Source organism: Pristiophorus japonicus, chromosome 17 (genome assembly GCF_044704955.1).
Source record: "Pristiophorus japonicus isolate sPriJap1 chromosome 17, sPriJap1.hap1, whole genome shotgun sequence".
NCBI lineage: Eukaryota > Metazoa > Chordata > Chondrichthyes > Pristiophoridae > Pristiophorus > Pristiophorus japonicus.
This window is the reverse complement of record NC_091993.1, coordinates 124,716,344-124,734,267: the sequence shown is the minus strand read 5'-3', so window position 1 is coordinate 124,734,267 and position 17,924 is coordinate 124,716,344. Positions and strand designations below refer to the sequence as shown.

General features: G+C 47.3%; 1 protein-coding gene across 1 annotated transcript in view; it reads left to right on the top strand.

The window, feature by feature from the left end:
* The window catches only part of ddx20 (DEAD (Asp-Glu-Ala-Asp) box polypeptide 20), a 42,929-nt gene that overhangs the window by 10,036 nt on the left and 14,969 nt on the right, over positions 1–17,924 (top strand). Inside the window, exons 5-8 of the mRNA XM_070859241.1 lie at positions 1,713–1,855; positions 5,802–5,940; positions 8,930–8,988; positions 9,998–10,080. Of these exons, the coding sequence (XP_070715342.1) occupies positions 1,713–1,855; positions 5,802–5,940; positions 8,930–8,988; positions 9,998–10,080 (424 nt within the window). The remainder of the gene's footprint in view (positions 1–1,712; positions 1,856–5,801; positions 5,941–8,929; positions 8,989–9,997; positions 10,081–17,924) is intronic.

Below are 17,924 nucleotides of genomic sequence, written 5' to 3'. Positions count from 1 at the left end.
CCCCTCGACTCTGCTCCGCCATCCAATCAGATCGTGGTGATCTGTCGGATATATACTTGAAAAGGAAAAATTTGCAGGGCTATGGGGAAAGAGCAGAGGGAGTGGTACAAATTGGATCGGTCTTTCAAAGAGCAGGCATAGGCACGATGGGCCGAACGGCCTGATGTGCTATAAAATTCTCTGTTCGAATTTGCTTAAGTCTGCAAACCAAACGACTGAGAAATACACAAGTGGGGTCTCTGCTTGTTTGATATGGAGTCAGACTGACTGGGGACACATCCGACTTAATTAAACCCGGGGATCCTGTGCGCAGCTTGCTGAAAGTTAACACTTGGGGCTGGCCGAGTGTTTGTGCAAAAAGAAATTGCTGGACTTTAACAAATTAAACCTGCGCTGCATTCCAACCAAAACTGATAAGCTTCTCTCCATTTGTCCCACCAGTCTCCCCCATCCCCACCCCCCTCATCTTTTGTGGCATTATCTGGAGCCGAGTGGACAGAATTCCAGCCTCCTGCCCCCGCATTGTTCCCATTGATTTTTGTTTTGGGTACGCGGCCCATTCGGAATACAGCGCCTGCGTGATTTTTCCCATTTCAAAGCCGGTGAGCAGGCTTTAGGTTATCTCCAGGGTGCTGCGTGTTTGCACAGCTTACAGGGAACGTTGTTCCACCACCCCCCCATCACCACGTCGGGCTGTCGGTCGATCAACAGCTCCCTGGGATATCCCAGCTGCCTGGCTGCTGCTGCTGCTGTCAGCTGTGTTGTCTTGGAGCCAAAGGAACCCTCCTTGCCCTTCCTTTTATACACAAACATGTGTGCACACGATAGTCCCCGCTTGATTAGACAAATATTAAGTGAATGTTTGTTTGAGCGAAGCTAGTTAACCTTCTGCAGCACGGATCCTCTGCAACATGAACCCACATGTACAGTGTGTGTATACTTTAGGCTTTCTAAAGTGATGCTGATGCTCCTGAAGACTTAAAGCCCTGATTATATAGGTTCTGTGTGAACTGGCGCAAACGTTCCTGTGTGTATAAACGTTGTCAGATGTGTGAACTTACATCTTGATGTAGAACCCGTTATTTATACAGGTGTGTGTGTGTGTGTCTGAACATAGAATTATGAGCAGCAGTAGGCCATTCGGCCCCTCGAGCCTGCTCCACCATTCAATAAGATCTAGCTCCCCACGCAGCCCAACTCTCCTCTCCAGCCTCTCCTCCCCCGACACCCTAACTCTCCTCTCTACCATCTCCCCCCCCCCCCACCCCCCACGACACCCTAACTCTCCTCTCTAACACACACACACACACAGACGCGCTTTAGGAGGAAGATGGTATATTTATGCTGAATATGTGGCTTAATATTTCAGAGGATTTGTACGCCTGAAATATGTATTTGCTCAAACCCATGCTCGTCAGTGATCGAAATACAGAGCAACCACCAGCTGCAGAATCTAGAATGTGAAGTGGAGTTTGAATCACTTCATCCTGACCACTCGTGCCTGAAATAGTCCCTGGTATGCTCTCCTTCAATATATTGTGGCAACATATATTTTACATTTTTTACCTGCTTCGTTAAAGCTGGGGTTTGTATAATAAATGTCGATCTCCGCAGGTCTAAGCCCTTTGCGCTGATCCTCTTGTGAAGTTACAGCGCTTGTGGAGCAACTGGGAGAGGTCCGAAGCATTTCACTTCCTGCTCTTTCTCTACAGTTGGATTTACTCCTCCCTACCGTCCAATAAGCAGATGGTGGCACTGTCGGCCACATACCCAGAGGCGCTGGCCCATCATTTAACGAGGTACATGAGGGATCCCAGCTTTGTTCGACTGAACCCCACTGACCCAGCACTCATTGGTGAGTCCTAAACTTGCACTGTTCGATGGCTTGAAGAGTAAACGCTGCAGTAAAGAGTGGAAGCTCTCAAATCAAGTGTTTGCGAGGAATAGTTAAACTCAGTAGACTGGTTGGCGCAGTCAGCCACAACTTTGCCCCGAGTCTTTTAACATGCTTCAATTCCAGCTGCCATCGATCGGGTGAAAGCAATGTTACCCTAACCTGGAGGTCCAACGCAGGTCGCTCACCGGCTGTATTTAAAAAAAAAAAAAAAATTGTTCCTGGGATGTGGGTGTCGCTGGCAAGGCCGGCATTTATTGCCCATCCCTAATCGCCCCTTGAGAAGGTGGTGGTGAGCCGCCGCCTTGAACCGCTGCAGTCCGTGTGGTGAAGGTGCTCCCACAGTGCTGTTAGGGAGGGAGTTCCAGGATTGTGACCCAGCGACGATGAAGGAATGGCCGATATATTTCCCAGTCGGGATGGTGTGTGACTGGGAGGGGAACGTGGAGGTGGTGGTGTTCCCATGCACCTGCTGCCCTTGTCCTTCTAGGTGGTGGAGGTCACGGGTTTGGGAGGTGCTGCCGAAGAAGCCTTGGCGAGTTGCTGCAGTGCATCTTGTAGATGGTGCACACTGCAGCCACGGTGTGCCGGTGGTGGAGGGAGTGGATGTTGAAGGTGGTGGATGGGGTGCCAATCAAGCGGGCTGTTTTGTCCTGAATGGTGTCAAGCATCGTGAGTGTTGTTGGAGCTGCACTCATCCAGGTAATTGGAGAGTGTTGAAACCAAGGTAGGTAAATGGAGTTATCAGTTGTCTGACTGCAGAGCAGCCCGCAACTGCAGAATGGACGCCTAAGGTTTCCCACTCCTCTTGATTTATTCAGTCAGAAAACTGAGGGTGGGAGTTTGGTCAAAATCAGACCGACAAAGACTCTGATACAGTGCTTGTTATTGAGGAGTGGAGGGGAATAAGTGCCGATTTTTAATTTCCCATGGCTGGAATCGCTGGCACTTGCCCACTTCAGTCTCACTGAGCAAGTGGAACACGGACTATATTTGGATTTTCTAGCACCTTATCACATTGTTGAAACGTCTTGAGTGCGTCACATAATGAATTACTCTTTGGAGTATGCTGAATGTTATTGCTTTGGCAGAGGATGCAGCCTTTCTATCCAGGCCAAACAGCAGGACGGTTCAGCGCCACCTCCCATTTTTTGTTCCCCCCCCCCCCCGCTGGTATTTGTTGAGGCTGGGATATGCGGAGAGCTCCCTGCTCTGATTAATGCCGTAGGGTCATTCGCACTAACTGCAGCGGATAGGCACAGCCTCGCTTCAACGTCTCCCGTCTGACAGTGCAGTATTCCCCTCAGCGTGTCAGCCCGCTCAGAAGCGAGGGGGGGGATCTAAAAACGTGTTATTTTTAATTAAAATGAATGTAGCCTGCCAGCACTTGCTTGTCTTGGCTCTCTCATCCCTGAGGGTTGGCCAATTTGTGTGAGGCTACTGAGGGACGTCTTATCAAAGGTGAGGAGTGGGGAGCCTTCAAGTAGGAGAGAGGAGAAAATCTGCCTGGTTGGGGGGGGGGTGAAATCTTGCTTTATTTTAAGTAACAATTAAACGTCATTTGTCGCAGGTCGGGATGTTGCAGTTCCCACACCCACGACAAAATCTTCACCTATGTGTTCCTTCCGCTTTTATCTGAAGTTTGCAAGATGTCAAGGGGCACTGATAGGGAAGTTGGAAACTATTTCTGCCGATTGGGGAGTCTAGAACTAGGGGGCATAGTCTAAACATTGGAGCAAGGGTTTCGGGAGTGAAATTCGGAAACGCATCTACACACACGGTGGTAGAAGTTTGGAACTCTTCCGCAACCGCGGTTGATACTATATCAGTTAGTTTTAAATCTGAGATTGATTACTCTTCTGTTAACCAACGGTATTAAGAGGTCTGGGGCAAAGGCAGAAGGGTATATGAAGTTAGGTCGCAGATCTCATTGAATGGAGGAGCAGGCTCGAGGGGCTAACTGGCCTACTCCTGTTCCTACGTTCCTTGCCTGTGATGTCAGCGACAGCTTTGCGTCATAGAAAAATTATGACACAGAAGGGGGCCACTCGTCCCAACTTGTCCGCGTCGGCCGACAAAGCTTCCCAGCCTCATCCCACTTTCCAGCACTAGGTCCGTAGCCCTGCAGGTTACGACACTTTAAGTGCGCATCCAGGTACTTTTTAAATGTGGTGAGGGTTTCTGCCTCTACCACCCTTTCAGGCCGTGAGTCCAGACCCCCACCACCCTCTGAGGGAAGAAATGTTTCCTCATCGCCCCTCTAATCCTTCCACCAATTACTTTAAATCTATGCTCCCTGGTTATTGACCCCTCTGCTGAGGGAAATAGGTCCTTCCTCTCCACTCTAACTCGGCCCCTCATAATTTATACACCTCAATTAAATCTCCCCTCAGCCTCCCCTGTTCCAAAGAAAACAACCCCATTCTATCCAATCTTTCCTCATAGCTAAAATTTTCCAGTCCAGGCAACATCCTCGTAAATCTCCTCTGCACCCTCTCTAGTGCAATCACACCTTTCCTGTAATGTAGTGACCAGAACTGCACTCAGTACAAGCTGTGGCCTAGCTACTGTTTTATACAGTTCTAGCATAACCTCCCTGCTCTTGTATTCTATGCTTCGGCTAATAAAGGAAAGCATTCCGTATGCCTTTTAAACTTACCTTATCGACCTGTCCTGCTAGCTATAAGAATCTGCGGACGTGCACGTCAAGGTTCCTCTGTTCCTCCACATCTCTCGGTATCCTTCCATTTATTGTGCATTCTCTTGCCTTGTTGCCCCACCCCAAATGCAGGTGTCCTGAACCTTTGGCTATGTTCTGGAGACCAGTTACTGGGTGCAGAGGGGATGAGAAGAGGTAGGCAGGTACAGCAGGAGCAGCGAGAGACTGTGAAAGGATGTGATCAGGGCCCAGGAGAGGCGTGAGTTCGGGTCCAGGGGCAGCACGGGCCGGGCCAGCCCACACTGCGATATGTGTGCGCACTAGGTCCATGCAGCAGAGCTGGTCTCCAGTCGTCTTGGTTAATCCTTGCCACTGGACCAAGACCGAGCTCTGTCAAGCCCGTGTGGTGGCTGGTGTGCAAAGGCCTCCACACTTTAAAAAATCCACACACAGACATCTTCCACCCTTCAACATGTAGTTCGGGACCTGGAATATTAGGTCCTTCATTAAAACACCTGTGAACTCATCCCTTTTTGGCGTGGAAGCAAGTCATCCTCGATACGAGGGACTGCCTGTGATGATGATGACACTAGGGGAACAGATGAGTTACAGATGCTGACTGGCCTGCTGAGTGTTCCTGTTTTTTTTTTGATTTCCAACGTTTGCAATTTTCTTTTGGTTACTGCCCGTTTAATGATATCCTTGAACATAGAGAAAGCCCGAGAGAAAGGTGAAGATCTGATAGAACTGATGGTTCATAAAGGATCTGAAAAAGCTATCTGATTTATTTATGAATTAAGTGTTGCTAATTCCGGGTGACATTTCACGTTAAGGAATTTACTTACTTACTTTTTGAGCGAGAATACGTTGGCCAATTGCGTGCTGTGTTTGAGCCAGTCTTGCCAAACGGGCACATTCGGTTGAAAATTGCTGAAATTTTGCTGTACTGTGTCCAACTGAACTATGGAAGAACATCCGGCAGTATGGTTAAAGTCCATGATTCTGCTCCTGTCTGGACAGTGTATTTGCAGCTGTACGACACTAGGATCAGTGCTGATATTTACAGATCTGTCAGAAGTCTATTGTACACCATTCAAACCTATTAATTTAAATCGAACTTCTATGGTCATCGGTTTAATACCAGTGCTCTTAAGTCTAGCGATCCACTGATCTTTTGTGACCACGCGTCATGGAATAAACCACGTATTTTTCTTATTTTTAACCCGGGTTAATATTCCTACCCAACAGGGCTGAAGCAGTTTTACAAGGTTGTAAATTCCTACCCACTTCCACACAAGATCTTCGAGGAGAAAGTGCAACATTTACTGGCGTTGTTCAGCAAGATCCCCTTCAACCAGGCCCTGGTCTTCTCTAACCTTCACAGCAGGTACAGCAGACGCATTCGATGTTCCTCCGTGTGTGGCATTGTCCTATAATCAACAAGAAAGCAGCAACTTGTATTTATATAGCGCCTTTAACATAGTAAAATGTCCCAAGGCGCTTCACAGAAGTGTTACAAGGCAAAGAAATTAACACCGAGCCACACAAGGAAAAATTAGTGCAGGTGCCTTGGTCAAAGAGGTAGGTTTTAAGGAGCGTCTTAAAGGAGGGAAAGAGGGGTAGAGAGGCGGAGAGGTTTAGGGAGGGAGTTCCAGAGCTTGGGGTCCAGGCAACAGCAGGCACGGCCACCGATGGTGGAGCGATTATAATCAGGGATGCTAAAGAGGCCAGAATTAGAGGAGCGCAGATATCTCGGAGTCATAGATTCATAGGTTTGTCATAGATTCCTAGAATGATATAGCACAGAAGGAGGCCATTTGGCCCATCGTGCCTGTGCCGGCTCTGTGAAAGAGCGATCCAATAAGTCCCACTCACCCCTGCTCTTTCCCCACAGCTCTGCAAATTGTTCCCCTTCCAAGTATTTATCCAATTCCCTGTTTGAAAGTTACTATTGAATCTGCTCCCACCGCCCTTTCAGGCAGCGCATTCCCGATCACAACAACTCGCTGCGTAATTTTTTTTTCTCCTTCTCTCCCCCTCTGGGTCATTCGTTAATCACCTTAAATCTGTGTCCTCTGATTACTGTCCCTTATGCCACTGGGTACAATTCTCCTTATTTACTCTTATCAAAACCTTTCATGATTTTTGAACACCTCAATCAAATTTCCCCTTGACCTTTTCTGACCTAAGGAGAACAACCTCAGCTTCTCCATTCTCTCCATGTCAACGCACCCTGCTGACCAGTACATCTAACAGCTGGAGACCAGCTCTGCTGCACGGACCTAGTGCGCGCACACGTCGCAGTGTGGGCTGGGCCCGTGCTGCCCTGGGCCCTCGCCTCTTCGGGGCCCCAAACTTTCGCCTCTCGTGGGCCCCGATCACGACCTAGCTCTGTCAGGCCCGTGTGGTGGCTGGGGTGCAACGCCCACCACACGTTTAAAAAAAATCCACGCACAGGCGTCTTGCGCCCTTCAGGATGTAGTTCGGGATCCGGAATATCATTGAAACACCTGTGAACTCATCCGTTTTTGGCGTGGAAGCAAGTCATCCTCGTTGCGAGGGACGACTTATGACCAGTACATTTAGCCCTTGAGAGCGCCCTGGTCCCAGTAACACAGAGCAGGATAGAAATGATTACCTAAACCATTTTACACCAGGAATTCTTTTCAAAATTATTTATTTATGCAAGAAACCATCTTGATATAGATTTCCATCGTGGCTATCAGCAGTTCCTTGTTTGAATGATGGAGGTGGAAAGCAATGGGATACAGCACAGTAACTGACTTGAGTGGGTCACTAATACAAAATCTAAATACTGTGGATGCTGGAATCTGAAATAAAAACAGGAAATGCTGGAAATCTCTGGGTCACAGCAGCATCCGTGGAGAGAGAGAGAAACAGAGTTAATGTTTTGGGTCGATGACCCTTCATCAGAACTGGATAATGTTGGTTTGCATCTGAGGAGGGGGAATTACCTCGTGGTGAGTTCCTGGTCTTGCCTTTGGCAGCTTTTTGAAGTTATCCGGTTAGTCGGTGTCAGCTGTGGCTCACTGGGCAGCACACTCGCCTCTGAGTCAGAAGGTTGTGGGTTCAAGTCTCACTCTGGAGACTTGAGCACGTAAATCTGGGCTGACACTCCCAGTGCAGTGCTGAGGGAACGCCGCACTGTCGGAGGTGCCGTCTTTCGGATGAGACGTTAAACCGAGGCCCCGTCTGCTCTCTCGGGTGGACGTAAAAGATCCCACGGCACTATTTCGAAGAAGAGCAGAGGAGTTATCCCCGGTGTCCTGGCCAATATTTATCCCTCATAACTTAACAGAAACAGATGATCTGGTCATTATCACATTACTGTTTGTGTGAACTTGCTGTATGCAAATTGGCTGCTGCGCTTCCTACATTACAACAGTGACTACATTCCAAAAGTAATTCATTGGCTGTAAAGCGCTTTGGGATGTCTGGTGGTCGTGAAAGATGCTATGTGCTTTCTGACCTACATTGGCTCCCAGTTAAACAACGCCTCGATTTCAAAATTCTCATCCTTGTTTACAAATCAATCCATGGCCTCGCCCCTCCCTATCTCTAATCTTTTTTAGTCTCACAATCCCACAAGATATCTGCGCTCCTCAAACTCTGGCCTCTTGAACATGCCTCATTATAATCGCTCAACCATCGGTGGCCGTGCCTTCAGCTGTCTGGGCCCTAAGTTCTGGAACTCCCTCCCTAAACCTCTCCGCCTCTCTACCCCTCTTTCCTCCTTTAAGACGCTCGTTAAAACCTACCTCCTTAAACAAGCTTTTGGTAATCTGCCTTAATTTCTTCAGTGGCTCGGTGTCAAATTTATCTGTTTGTCGGTAACACTGTTGTGCAGCGCCTTGGGATGTTTTACTACATTAAAGGCGCTATATAAATACAAGTTATTATATAAATGCAAGTCTTTTATTTTTCTTGGTCTTCGGGGAGTGTGATTTGTAGGAGAGCGCTGCACACCCAGCGATCAGTGTAGAGCTGTGTTTGTGTGGGAACCTCCCTCGCATCTCTGGTCAGTTCATGTCAGACAGAATTTACTGACTGTGTGCTTAAGTCACCGCTCAGCGATTTTTCAATGTTTTTCCCCCTCACCTCTCTATCAAAACACTCCTGGGTGTGGGGAGGGGAGAGGAAGAGGTTATATACGACTGGTTGACGTTCAGATCCAGAGTAAATAGACAGATGAATGTGGCCTCCTTTCTTCCACCATCTTTTTAAAACCATGCAATCTCTCAATCTGATCAGTGTTTCAGTAACTTTCTGTTTGGTTTCAGAAATATTATTTTCAATAAAAGCAACTTGTAGAAATGTCATTCAGAATAAATGTTGTGTCTTTCATATTGTAACAGAGCACAGCGGCTTGTAGACATTCTGACCTCGAAAGGACTTCCCGCAGTCTGCATTTCAGGTGAGTGATATTCTGTGTTGCAGATGTATAACTTGCTGCTGGGCTGTATATTGGGACCTGGGGCTTCTGCTCGGTAATGCTGCTTTCTATCGGCGTAATTCGCCCGAAATTGGTGCAAAAAAAAAAAAAATCGCAGAATTTTCAGCCGCAAATAAAGTTACAAGAACACAAGAAATAGGAGCAGGAGTAGATCATTCAGCCCCTCGAGCTTGCTCCGCCATTTAATTGGATCATCCGCGTCCTCTACCTCAACTCTATCTTCCTGCACTAACCCCATATACCCCGATTCCCTGACTACCCAAAAATCTATCGATCTCTGCCTTGAATATACTCAACGACTGAGCCTCCACTGCCCCCTGGGGCAGAGAATTCCAAACATTCACCACCCTCTGAGAAATTCCGCCTCATCTCAGTCCTAAATGGCCGACCCCTTATTCTGAAGCTGTGACCCCCTGGTTCTAGACTCCCCAGCCAGGGGGAAACATCCTCCCTGCATCTACCCCAGTCTAGCCCTGTAAGAATTTTGTGCTAGTTTTAAAAGCATCACACTAGGAGCCGGTCGAACCCACGAAACCGTATCTCTACTTTGGAGGTGGTGCAACGAAGATTGACTAGGTTGATTCCTGGCCTATTTTGAGGAGAGATTGCGTAGAATGGGGCCTCTGCTCTCTGGCGTTTAGAAGAATGAGAGGTGATCTCATTGAAATATTCAAGATTCTAAAGGGGATTGACCCATCTTCTCGAGGGCAGCTAAGGATGGGCCAGCGACATGCTCAACCCATGAACGAATAAAAAAAACCTATCTGGTCTATATTTCAGTTTCACACTGCGAGAGGTATTTACTGGGGATGTCATAGTGAGAGCTCAATTAAATTGTAATGTTGCAAAACCAAATAAGTTGATAAAATGTGGTTCATGACTCCAGATGACTTAAGAGTGATGTTTACAGCTCACAATATACTGTTACTTTCCACTCATCTGTGTGTTTTCCCCCCCCCCCTTTATTTAGGCAGCATGAACCAGAATCAGCGACTTGAAGCCATGTCTAAACTAAAACAGTTCAAATGTCGCGTCCTCATTTCCACTGACCTGGTGAGTTTTCAAAGGCACTTGATCAAACCAGCACTGTGGCTCGTGAGAGGGGCAGTCCTGCCATTGGAGAGTCTACAGTAGCAGAGTGGTTATGTTACTGAACTAGTAATCCAGACGCCTGGACTCGAGATCCAGAGACGCGAGTTCAAATCCCACCAAACGGCAGCTGGGGAATTTAAATTTAGTTCATTAAATAAATCTGGTATTTAAAAAAAAAAGCTAGCCTCAGTAATGGTGACCGTGGGCTAGACTTTCCCGAGAGCCCCTCAACGCTCGATTGCCCGCCCAGAAAAAACACTAACGTTTGGTAAGTAACGCTGGTGAAAATTTACACAAGTTAAAACTAATCGCCCGGCGAGAAAATGGATCTTGCACCATTATTCTCGGCGGTTAAGGGGAAATTAAGTAAAACGGGCGTTTAAAAAAAAAAATCTAGTCTGAGGCTGTGATTGGGCCTAGGGAGGGGGGGAAAACTTAAAAATGTCACACAAAAAAAAGTTAAAAAAAACATTCCCAAGGTACTTTTATACCTAATCGCCATTTTACAATTAAAAATAGATAGATAAAGAACTTTTAACTTAACTTTCTTTGCCGAGTACTCACCTACAGCCCTGTTTAAGCTGCTTTCACAGGGCGGTTCCCTCGGCGATCTGGACGGGCTTCCGTTGAAACGAAACTTACGCTCTGGCGATTTTCTCGGCGGGGTATGTCGGCGGTTTGGTCCCGGAGAGCAGTTTCAGATTTGGGCGATGCTATTGAAAGACAAAAGGGGAAACTTTCGCCGGGTGGAAGAACAGCTGTACCCGCTGAGAAAATCGCCGAGAACCCGCCGAAAATGAAAGGGAAGCTTAGCCCCATGAAACTACCGGATTGCCATGAAAACCCATCTGGTTCACACACACCCTTTTAGGGAAGGAAATCTACTGCCCTTACCCAGTCTGTGAATCTTACCTACCCTCTGAAATAGTGGTTCAACGGCAATTAGGGATAGGCAATAAATGGTAGCCTTGCGTGCAATTTTGGTCCTCTTACTTAAGGAAGGATAGACTGGCTTTGGAGGGGGTACAGAGACGATTCACTCGGCTGATTCCGGAGATGAGGGGGTTACCTCATTTGTTACCTCATAGGTTGAGTAGACTGGGTCTTTACTCGTTGGAGTTCAGAAGGATGAGGGGTGATCTAATAGAAACATTTAAAATCATGAAAGCGATTGACAAGATAGAGGCAGAGAGGTTGTTTCCACTGGTCGGGGAGACTAGAACTAGGGGGCACAGCCTCAAAATACGGGGGAGCCAATTTAAAACCGAGTTGAGAAGGAATTTCTTCTCCCAGAGGGTTGTGAATCTGTGGAATTCTCTGCCCAAGGAAGCAGTTGAGGCTAGCTCATTGAATGTATTCAAATCACAAATAGATAGATTTTTAACCAATAAGGGAATTAAGGGTTACGGGGAGCGGGCGGGTAAGTGGAGCTGAGTCCACGGCCAGATCAGCCATGATCTTATTGAATGGCGGAGCAGGCTCGAGGGGCTAGATGGCCTACTCCTGTTCCTAATTCTTATGTTCTTATGTTGCCAGCGACGCCCACATCCCAAGATTGAATTAATAGAAAACCAGCTACAGATAACCCTGAAAGCCAATGCTCTTAACAGAGCAGCTAGTCCTGGCTGGAAGCTCGCCATTGCTCTCTCTCTCTCTCTCTCTCTCTCTCTCTCTCTCTCTCTCTCTCTCTCTCAAATACTGCATTATTTACCCAGTTACAATCCTGCGGGAACTTTATGCACATATACGAGGCGGGCGCTTGGCTCTTTATATTTGAGTGAGTGAGCTGCGTTCCTAAAAGAAAAACACGTATTTGTATAATGCTTTTCACGACGACCAGACATCTCAAAGCGCTTTACAGCCAATGAAGTACTATTTGGAGTGTAGTCACTGATGTAATGTAGGAAACGCAGCAGCCAATTTGTGCACAGCAAGCTCCCACAAACAGCAAAGTGATAATGACCAGATAATTTGCTTTTTGTTATATTGATTGGGGGACTAAATATTGGCCAGGACACCATAGATAATGCCACTGCTCTACTTCGAAATCGTGCCACGGGATCTTTTACGTCCACCTGAGAGAGCAGACGGGTCCCTCGGTTTAACGTCTCATCTGAAAGACGGCACCTCCGACAGTGCGGCGCTCCCTCAGCACTGCACTGGGAGTGTTAGCCTAGATTTTTTGTGCTCAAGTCCCTGGAGTGGGACTTGAACCCACAACCTTCTGACTTAGAGGAGAGAGTGCTGCCCCACTGAGCCACAGCTGACATTCGAGGGAAAGTGAGGACTTCATAACCAGGCAAAGGGGGAAAGTATTTGTGTGAATTTGTTACTAGTTTGCAGTCTCCACATTGGCCGTAGAGCTCGAAGCACAGGAAGAGTCCGTTTGGCGCTTTGTGCCTGTGCTGGTGCTAGTTCTGTATCCACTTGGATCCCATTTTCCTGCTTGATTTTATTGTAGCCCGTGATGTCCTCCTCCTCCTTCAGGTGTTTATCTCAATCGCATTTGAGTGTTATTGACTCAGCTACCTGCAGTAATGCACACTGTATTCTAATAACCTTTGCATCAACTGGACTGGCGTTGTTCTCCTTGGAGCAGAGAAGATTGAGAGGAGATTTGATCGAGGTGCTCAAAATCACGAGAGGTCTGGACAGAGTAGATAGAGAGAAGCTGTTCCCATTGGTGGAAGGGTCGAGAACCAGAGGACCCAGATTCAAGGTGATTGGCAAAAGAACCAAAGGCGATGTAAGAAATTTTTTTTTTTTTTTTTAAACTCAGCGAGTGGTTCGGATCTGGAATGTGCTGCCTGAAAGGGTGGTGTGGTGACAGACTCGATCACTGTTTTCAAAAGGGAGTTGGATAATTATCTGAAGGAAAAAAAAAATTGCAGGGCTACAGGGAAAGGTTGGGGGAGTGGGACTGGCTGAGAGTCAGCACGGGTCGAATGGTTGTCTCTTGTGCTGTAACCATTCTTTCCCCTCCTCCTTCATGTTTCTGGTATTAATCCTAGGTTTGTGCCTTGTTAGCGTACCACAGAGCATTTCTTCTGTCGTACTGTAGTAGCAAAGTAAATCAAACGTCAATATCCAAGTTGGATATCCAGGGCCAAAGCTCCCGGTGTAACAGCGTGGATATCCTGTAGGCTGCCTGTGAATTCCCTCTGAGGGCAGAGCTCGATGATGTGCCCCAGGGTCTGATTAGGAGCTCCACAGTCACATGATGGGGAGGCTTTAATCTTCCACCGATGGAGAAGGTGGCAGCATCGACCGTGACCGGTTCTGAGGTGGTTGATGGTTGTCCACTGTGAGGAAGGTTTGATCCTTCAGGTTGTACTGAAAATTATCTTCAATTATTTAAAGAGTCAAGGGATATGGGGACAGGAACAGGAGGAGACCATTCAGCCCCTCATGGCTGATCTGCGACCTAACTCCATATACCCGCCTTTGGCCCATATCCCTTAATACCTTTGGTTACCAAAAAGCTATCAATCTCTGACTTAAAATTAACAATTAATCTAGCACGATTGCCGTTTGTGGAAGTGAGTTCCAAACATCTACCACGCTTTGTGTAGAACTGTTTCCTAATTTCACTTCTGTAAGGTCTGGCTCTAATTTTTAGACTGTGCCCCTAGTCATAGAACCCTATCTGTTCTTAATATCCTGAAAACTTCAATCCTATTACCCCTTAACCGTCTAAATTCTAGGGAGAGAGTAATTTGGGAAGATGGAGTTGATCTTATTGAATGGCAGAGCAGGCTCAAAAGGCCGAATGTGTCTACTGCTCCTATTTCTTATGTTCTTATGTATTTCTATAGCGCCTGTCACCACCTCAGGACATCCCAAAGCGCTTTACAGCCAGCGAAGTACTTTTGAAATGTAGTCACTGCCGTAACCTAGGAAACACAGCAGCCAATATGCCCACAGCAAGCTCCCACAAACAGCAATGCGATAATGTCAAGACCATCTGAGGGTTTTTTTTTAAAGTGGTGTTGGTTGAGGGCTAAATATTGGCCAGGACACTGGGGATAACTCCCCTGCTCTTCTTCGATTCGTGTCAGCTGTGTCTCTGGATATCACGCTCGCCTGAGTCGGAAGGTTGTGGGTTCAGGTCCCACTCCAGGAGCTCGAGGACAAAAATCTAGGCTGACACTCCAGTGCTATCAGCTGTGTCATCTTGGAGCCAACTTGGCCCTCCTTTTCTACACAAACACATGTGTGCACAGGATACTCGCTGCTTGATTAGACAAATATTAAGTGAATATAGCTTGGGCAAAGTTAGTTAACATTCATCAGTGCAAATCCTTCAGGGACTTGAGCATATAAAATCTAGGCTGACACTCCCAGTGCAGTGCTGAGGGAGTGCTGCACTGTCGGAGATGCCGTCTTTCGGATAAGACGTTAAACCGAGGCCCCGTCTGCTCTCTCGGGTGGATGTAAAAGATCCCATGGCACTATATCGAAGAAGAGCAGGGGCGTTATCCCTGGTTTCCTGGCCAATATTTATCCCTCAATCAACATAACATAAAAACAGATTACCTGGTCATTATCACATCGCTGTTTGTGGGAGCTTGCTGTGCGCAAATTGCCTGCCGCGTTCCCCACATTACAGCAGTGACTACACTTTAAAAGTACAGGTTGAACCTCTCGGCACCATTCCTCGCTCAGCACCATTCCTGGGTGGCGCATGCGCAGATAAAAAACATTTTTGGACTTGCCAATATTCTCCGCTCCCCTGAAGGTGGAGAAGCCTTCCTCGGTCTGATTCTGAAGGCACTGATTGCCTAAGTGGCCTTGAGGGTGGCTATTCCAGTCCGGGGAGGGGTGGGCAAGAGAGGTTCAACCTGTACTACTATTATATTTTGAATTAAAATATAAATAAAAGCTTGATAAAAGTTATTTTCATTAAAAATAAATATGTTTACCCCCCCCCCCCCCCCCCCCCCCGGCTAGTTTTTCGCTTTGCTGAGCTCGGCCGCTATTTCTCCTCGATGCTGGGAACTCCTGCAACCACAGAGCCGCCATAGCTCCGCTTACGCTGGGCGGGCTTGCTCTTAACGCGATCCGGATTGCACATAGAAACTCGGTGCAGGAGCAGGCCATTCGGCCCTTCGAGCCTGCACCGCCATTCAATAAGATCATGGCTGATCATTCAACCTCAGTACCCCTTCCCTGCTTTCTCTCCATACCCCTTGATCCCTTTGGCCGTAAGGGCCATATCTAACTCCCTTTTGTATATATCTAACAAACTGGCCTCAACAACTTTCTGCGGTAGAGAATTCCACAGGTTAACCACTCTCTGGGTGAAGAAGTTTCTCCTCATCTCGGTCCTAAATGGCTTACCCCTTATCCTTAGACTGTGACCCCTGGCTCTGGACTTCCCCAACATTGGGAACATTCTTCCTGCCTCTAACCTGTCCAATCCTGTCAGAATTTTGTGTGTTTCTATGAGATCTCCCCTCATTCTTCTAATCTCCAGTGGATATAAGCCCAGATCCAGTCTCTCCTCATATGTCAGTCCTGCCATCCCGGGAATCAGTCTGGTGAACCTTCGCTGCACTCCCTCAATAGCAAGAATATCCTTCCTCAGATTAGGAGACCAAAACTGTACACAATACTCCAGGTGAGGCCTCACCAAGACCCTGTACAACTGCAGTAAGACCTCCCTGCTCCTATACTCAAATCCTCTAGCTATGAAGGCCCACATGCCATTTGCCGCCTTCACCGCCTGCTGTACCTGCATGCCAAACTTCAATGACTGATGTACCTTGACACCCAGGTCTCGCTGCACCTCCCCTTTTCCTAATCTGCTGCCATTCAGATAATAGTCTGCCTTCGTGTTTTTGTCGCTGAGTCCCATCGACCGGGCTGGTGGGCCGTGTCCTCGGGCTGGCTGTTCCTGTCCTCCACGCTCTGCCAAATAAAACGAAAATGCTTCAATACTTTCAATGAGTTTTAGAGATGGGGGGTGGGACTGATATCTGTATCGGGGCTGGCTGGCTGGGGGCTGGCAGTTGTAAAAGGCGGTAGAACACGTGACCTCCCCTTGTCCGGAAAAATCCCTTATCCGGCACAGGCCAGGTTCTGAGGGTGCTGGGTAAGGGAGGTTCAATCTGTAATTCATTGGCTGTAAAGCACTTTGAGACGTCTGGTGGACGTGAACAGCGCTATATAAATGCAAGTCTTTCTTCATACTGTGGGATCTTCATCGTAATTCTTTAGATTGCTTTGCTCAAAAGTCCAACACCCGAGAATAACTTGATGATTTACACCTAGGAGAGTTAGTGTTGGGGAGAAACTGCTGTAAATTGTACAGTACAATCTGGCTCCTCTCACTGGGCAATGTTTACAAAGCTCTCGGACATCCTCTAGTGGTAAAGGCTGGTTATTGCAGTATTGTGTTCATTGCACTGAAAATATAATGGGGTGAAATACTGTGCGGGACTTCTGATCCCTCACTAACTTTGGTGGCAACAGCCATTTATGCCTTTTTGCGCCCGAGGAAATTTTACTCTGAATTTTTAGGAACAGCCAGTCCCCTTTTTAATAGATCGACCCCCACCTGCCTGTGTTCATTGCGAGAGGGATGGAGTACAAAAGCAGGGAGGTCCTGCTGCAACTGTATAGGGTATTGGTAAGACCGCACCTGGAGTACTGTGTGCAGTTTTGGTCACCTTACTTAAGGAAGGATATACTGGCTTTGGAGGGGGTACAGATACATAAGAACACAAGAACATAAGAATTAGGAACAGGAGTAGGCCATCTAGCCCCTCGAGCCTGCTCCGCCATTCAATAAGATCATGGCTGATCTGGTCGTGGACTCAGCTCCACTTACCCGCCCTCTCCCCGTAACCCTTAATTCCCTTATTGGTTAAAAATCTATCTATCTTTGATTTGAATACATTCAATGAGCTAGCCTCAACTGCTTCCTTGGGCAGAGAATTCCACAGATTCACAACCCTCTGGGAGAAGAAATTTTTTCTCAACTCGGTTTTAAATTGGCTCCTCCGTATTTTGAGGCTGTGCCCCCTAGTTCTAGTCTCCCCCACCAATGGAAACAACCTCTCTGCCTCTATCTTGTCTATCCCTGTCATGATTTTAAATGTTTCTATAAGATCACCCCTCATCCTTCTGAACTCCAAGGAGTAAAGACCCAGTCTACTCAATCTATCATCATAAGGTAACCCCCTCATTTCTGGAATCAGCCTAGTGAATCGTCTCTGTACCCCTTCCAAAGCTAGTATATCCTTCCTTAAGTAAGGTGACCAAAACTGCACGCAGTACTCCAGGTGCGGCCTTACCAATACCTTATACAGTTGCAGCAAAACCTCCCTGCTTTTGTACTCCATCCCTTTCGCAATGAAGGCCAACATTCCATTCGCCTTCCTGATTACCTGCTGCACCTGCAAACTAACCTTTTGGGATTCATGCACAAGGACCCCCAGGTCCCTCTGCACCACAGCATGTTGTAATTTCTCCCCATTCAAATAATATTCCCTTTTACTGTTTTTTTTCCCCAAGGTGGATGACCTCACACTTTCCGACATTGTATTCCATCTGCCAAACCTTAGCCCATTTGCTTAACCTATCCAAATCTCCTTGCAGTCTCTGAGTCCTCTATACAACCCGCTTTCCCACTAATCTTAGTGTCATCTGCAAATTTTGTTGCACTACACTCTGTCCCCTCTTCTAGGTCATCTATGTATATTGTAAACAGTTGTGGTCCCAGCACTGATCCCTGTGGCACACCACTAACCACCGATTTCCAACCCGAAAAGGACCCATTTATCCCGACTCTCTGCTTTCTG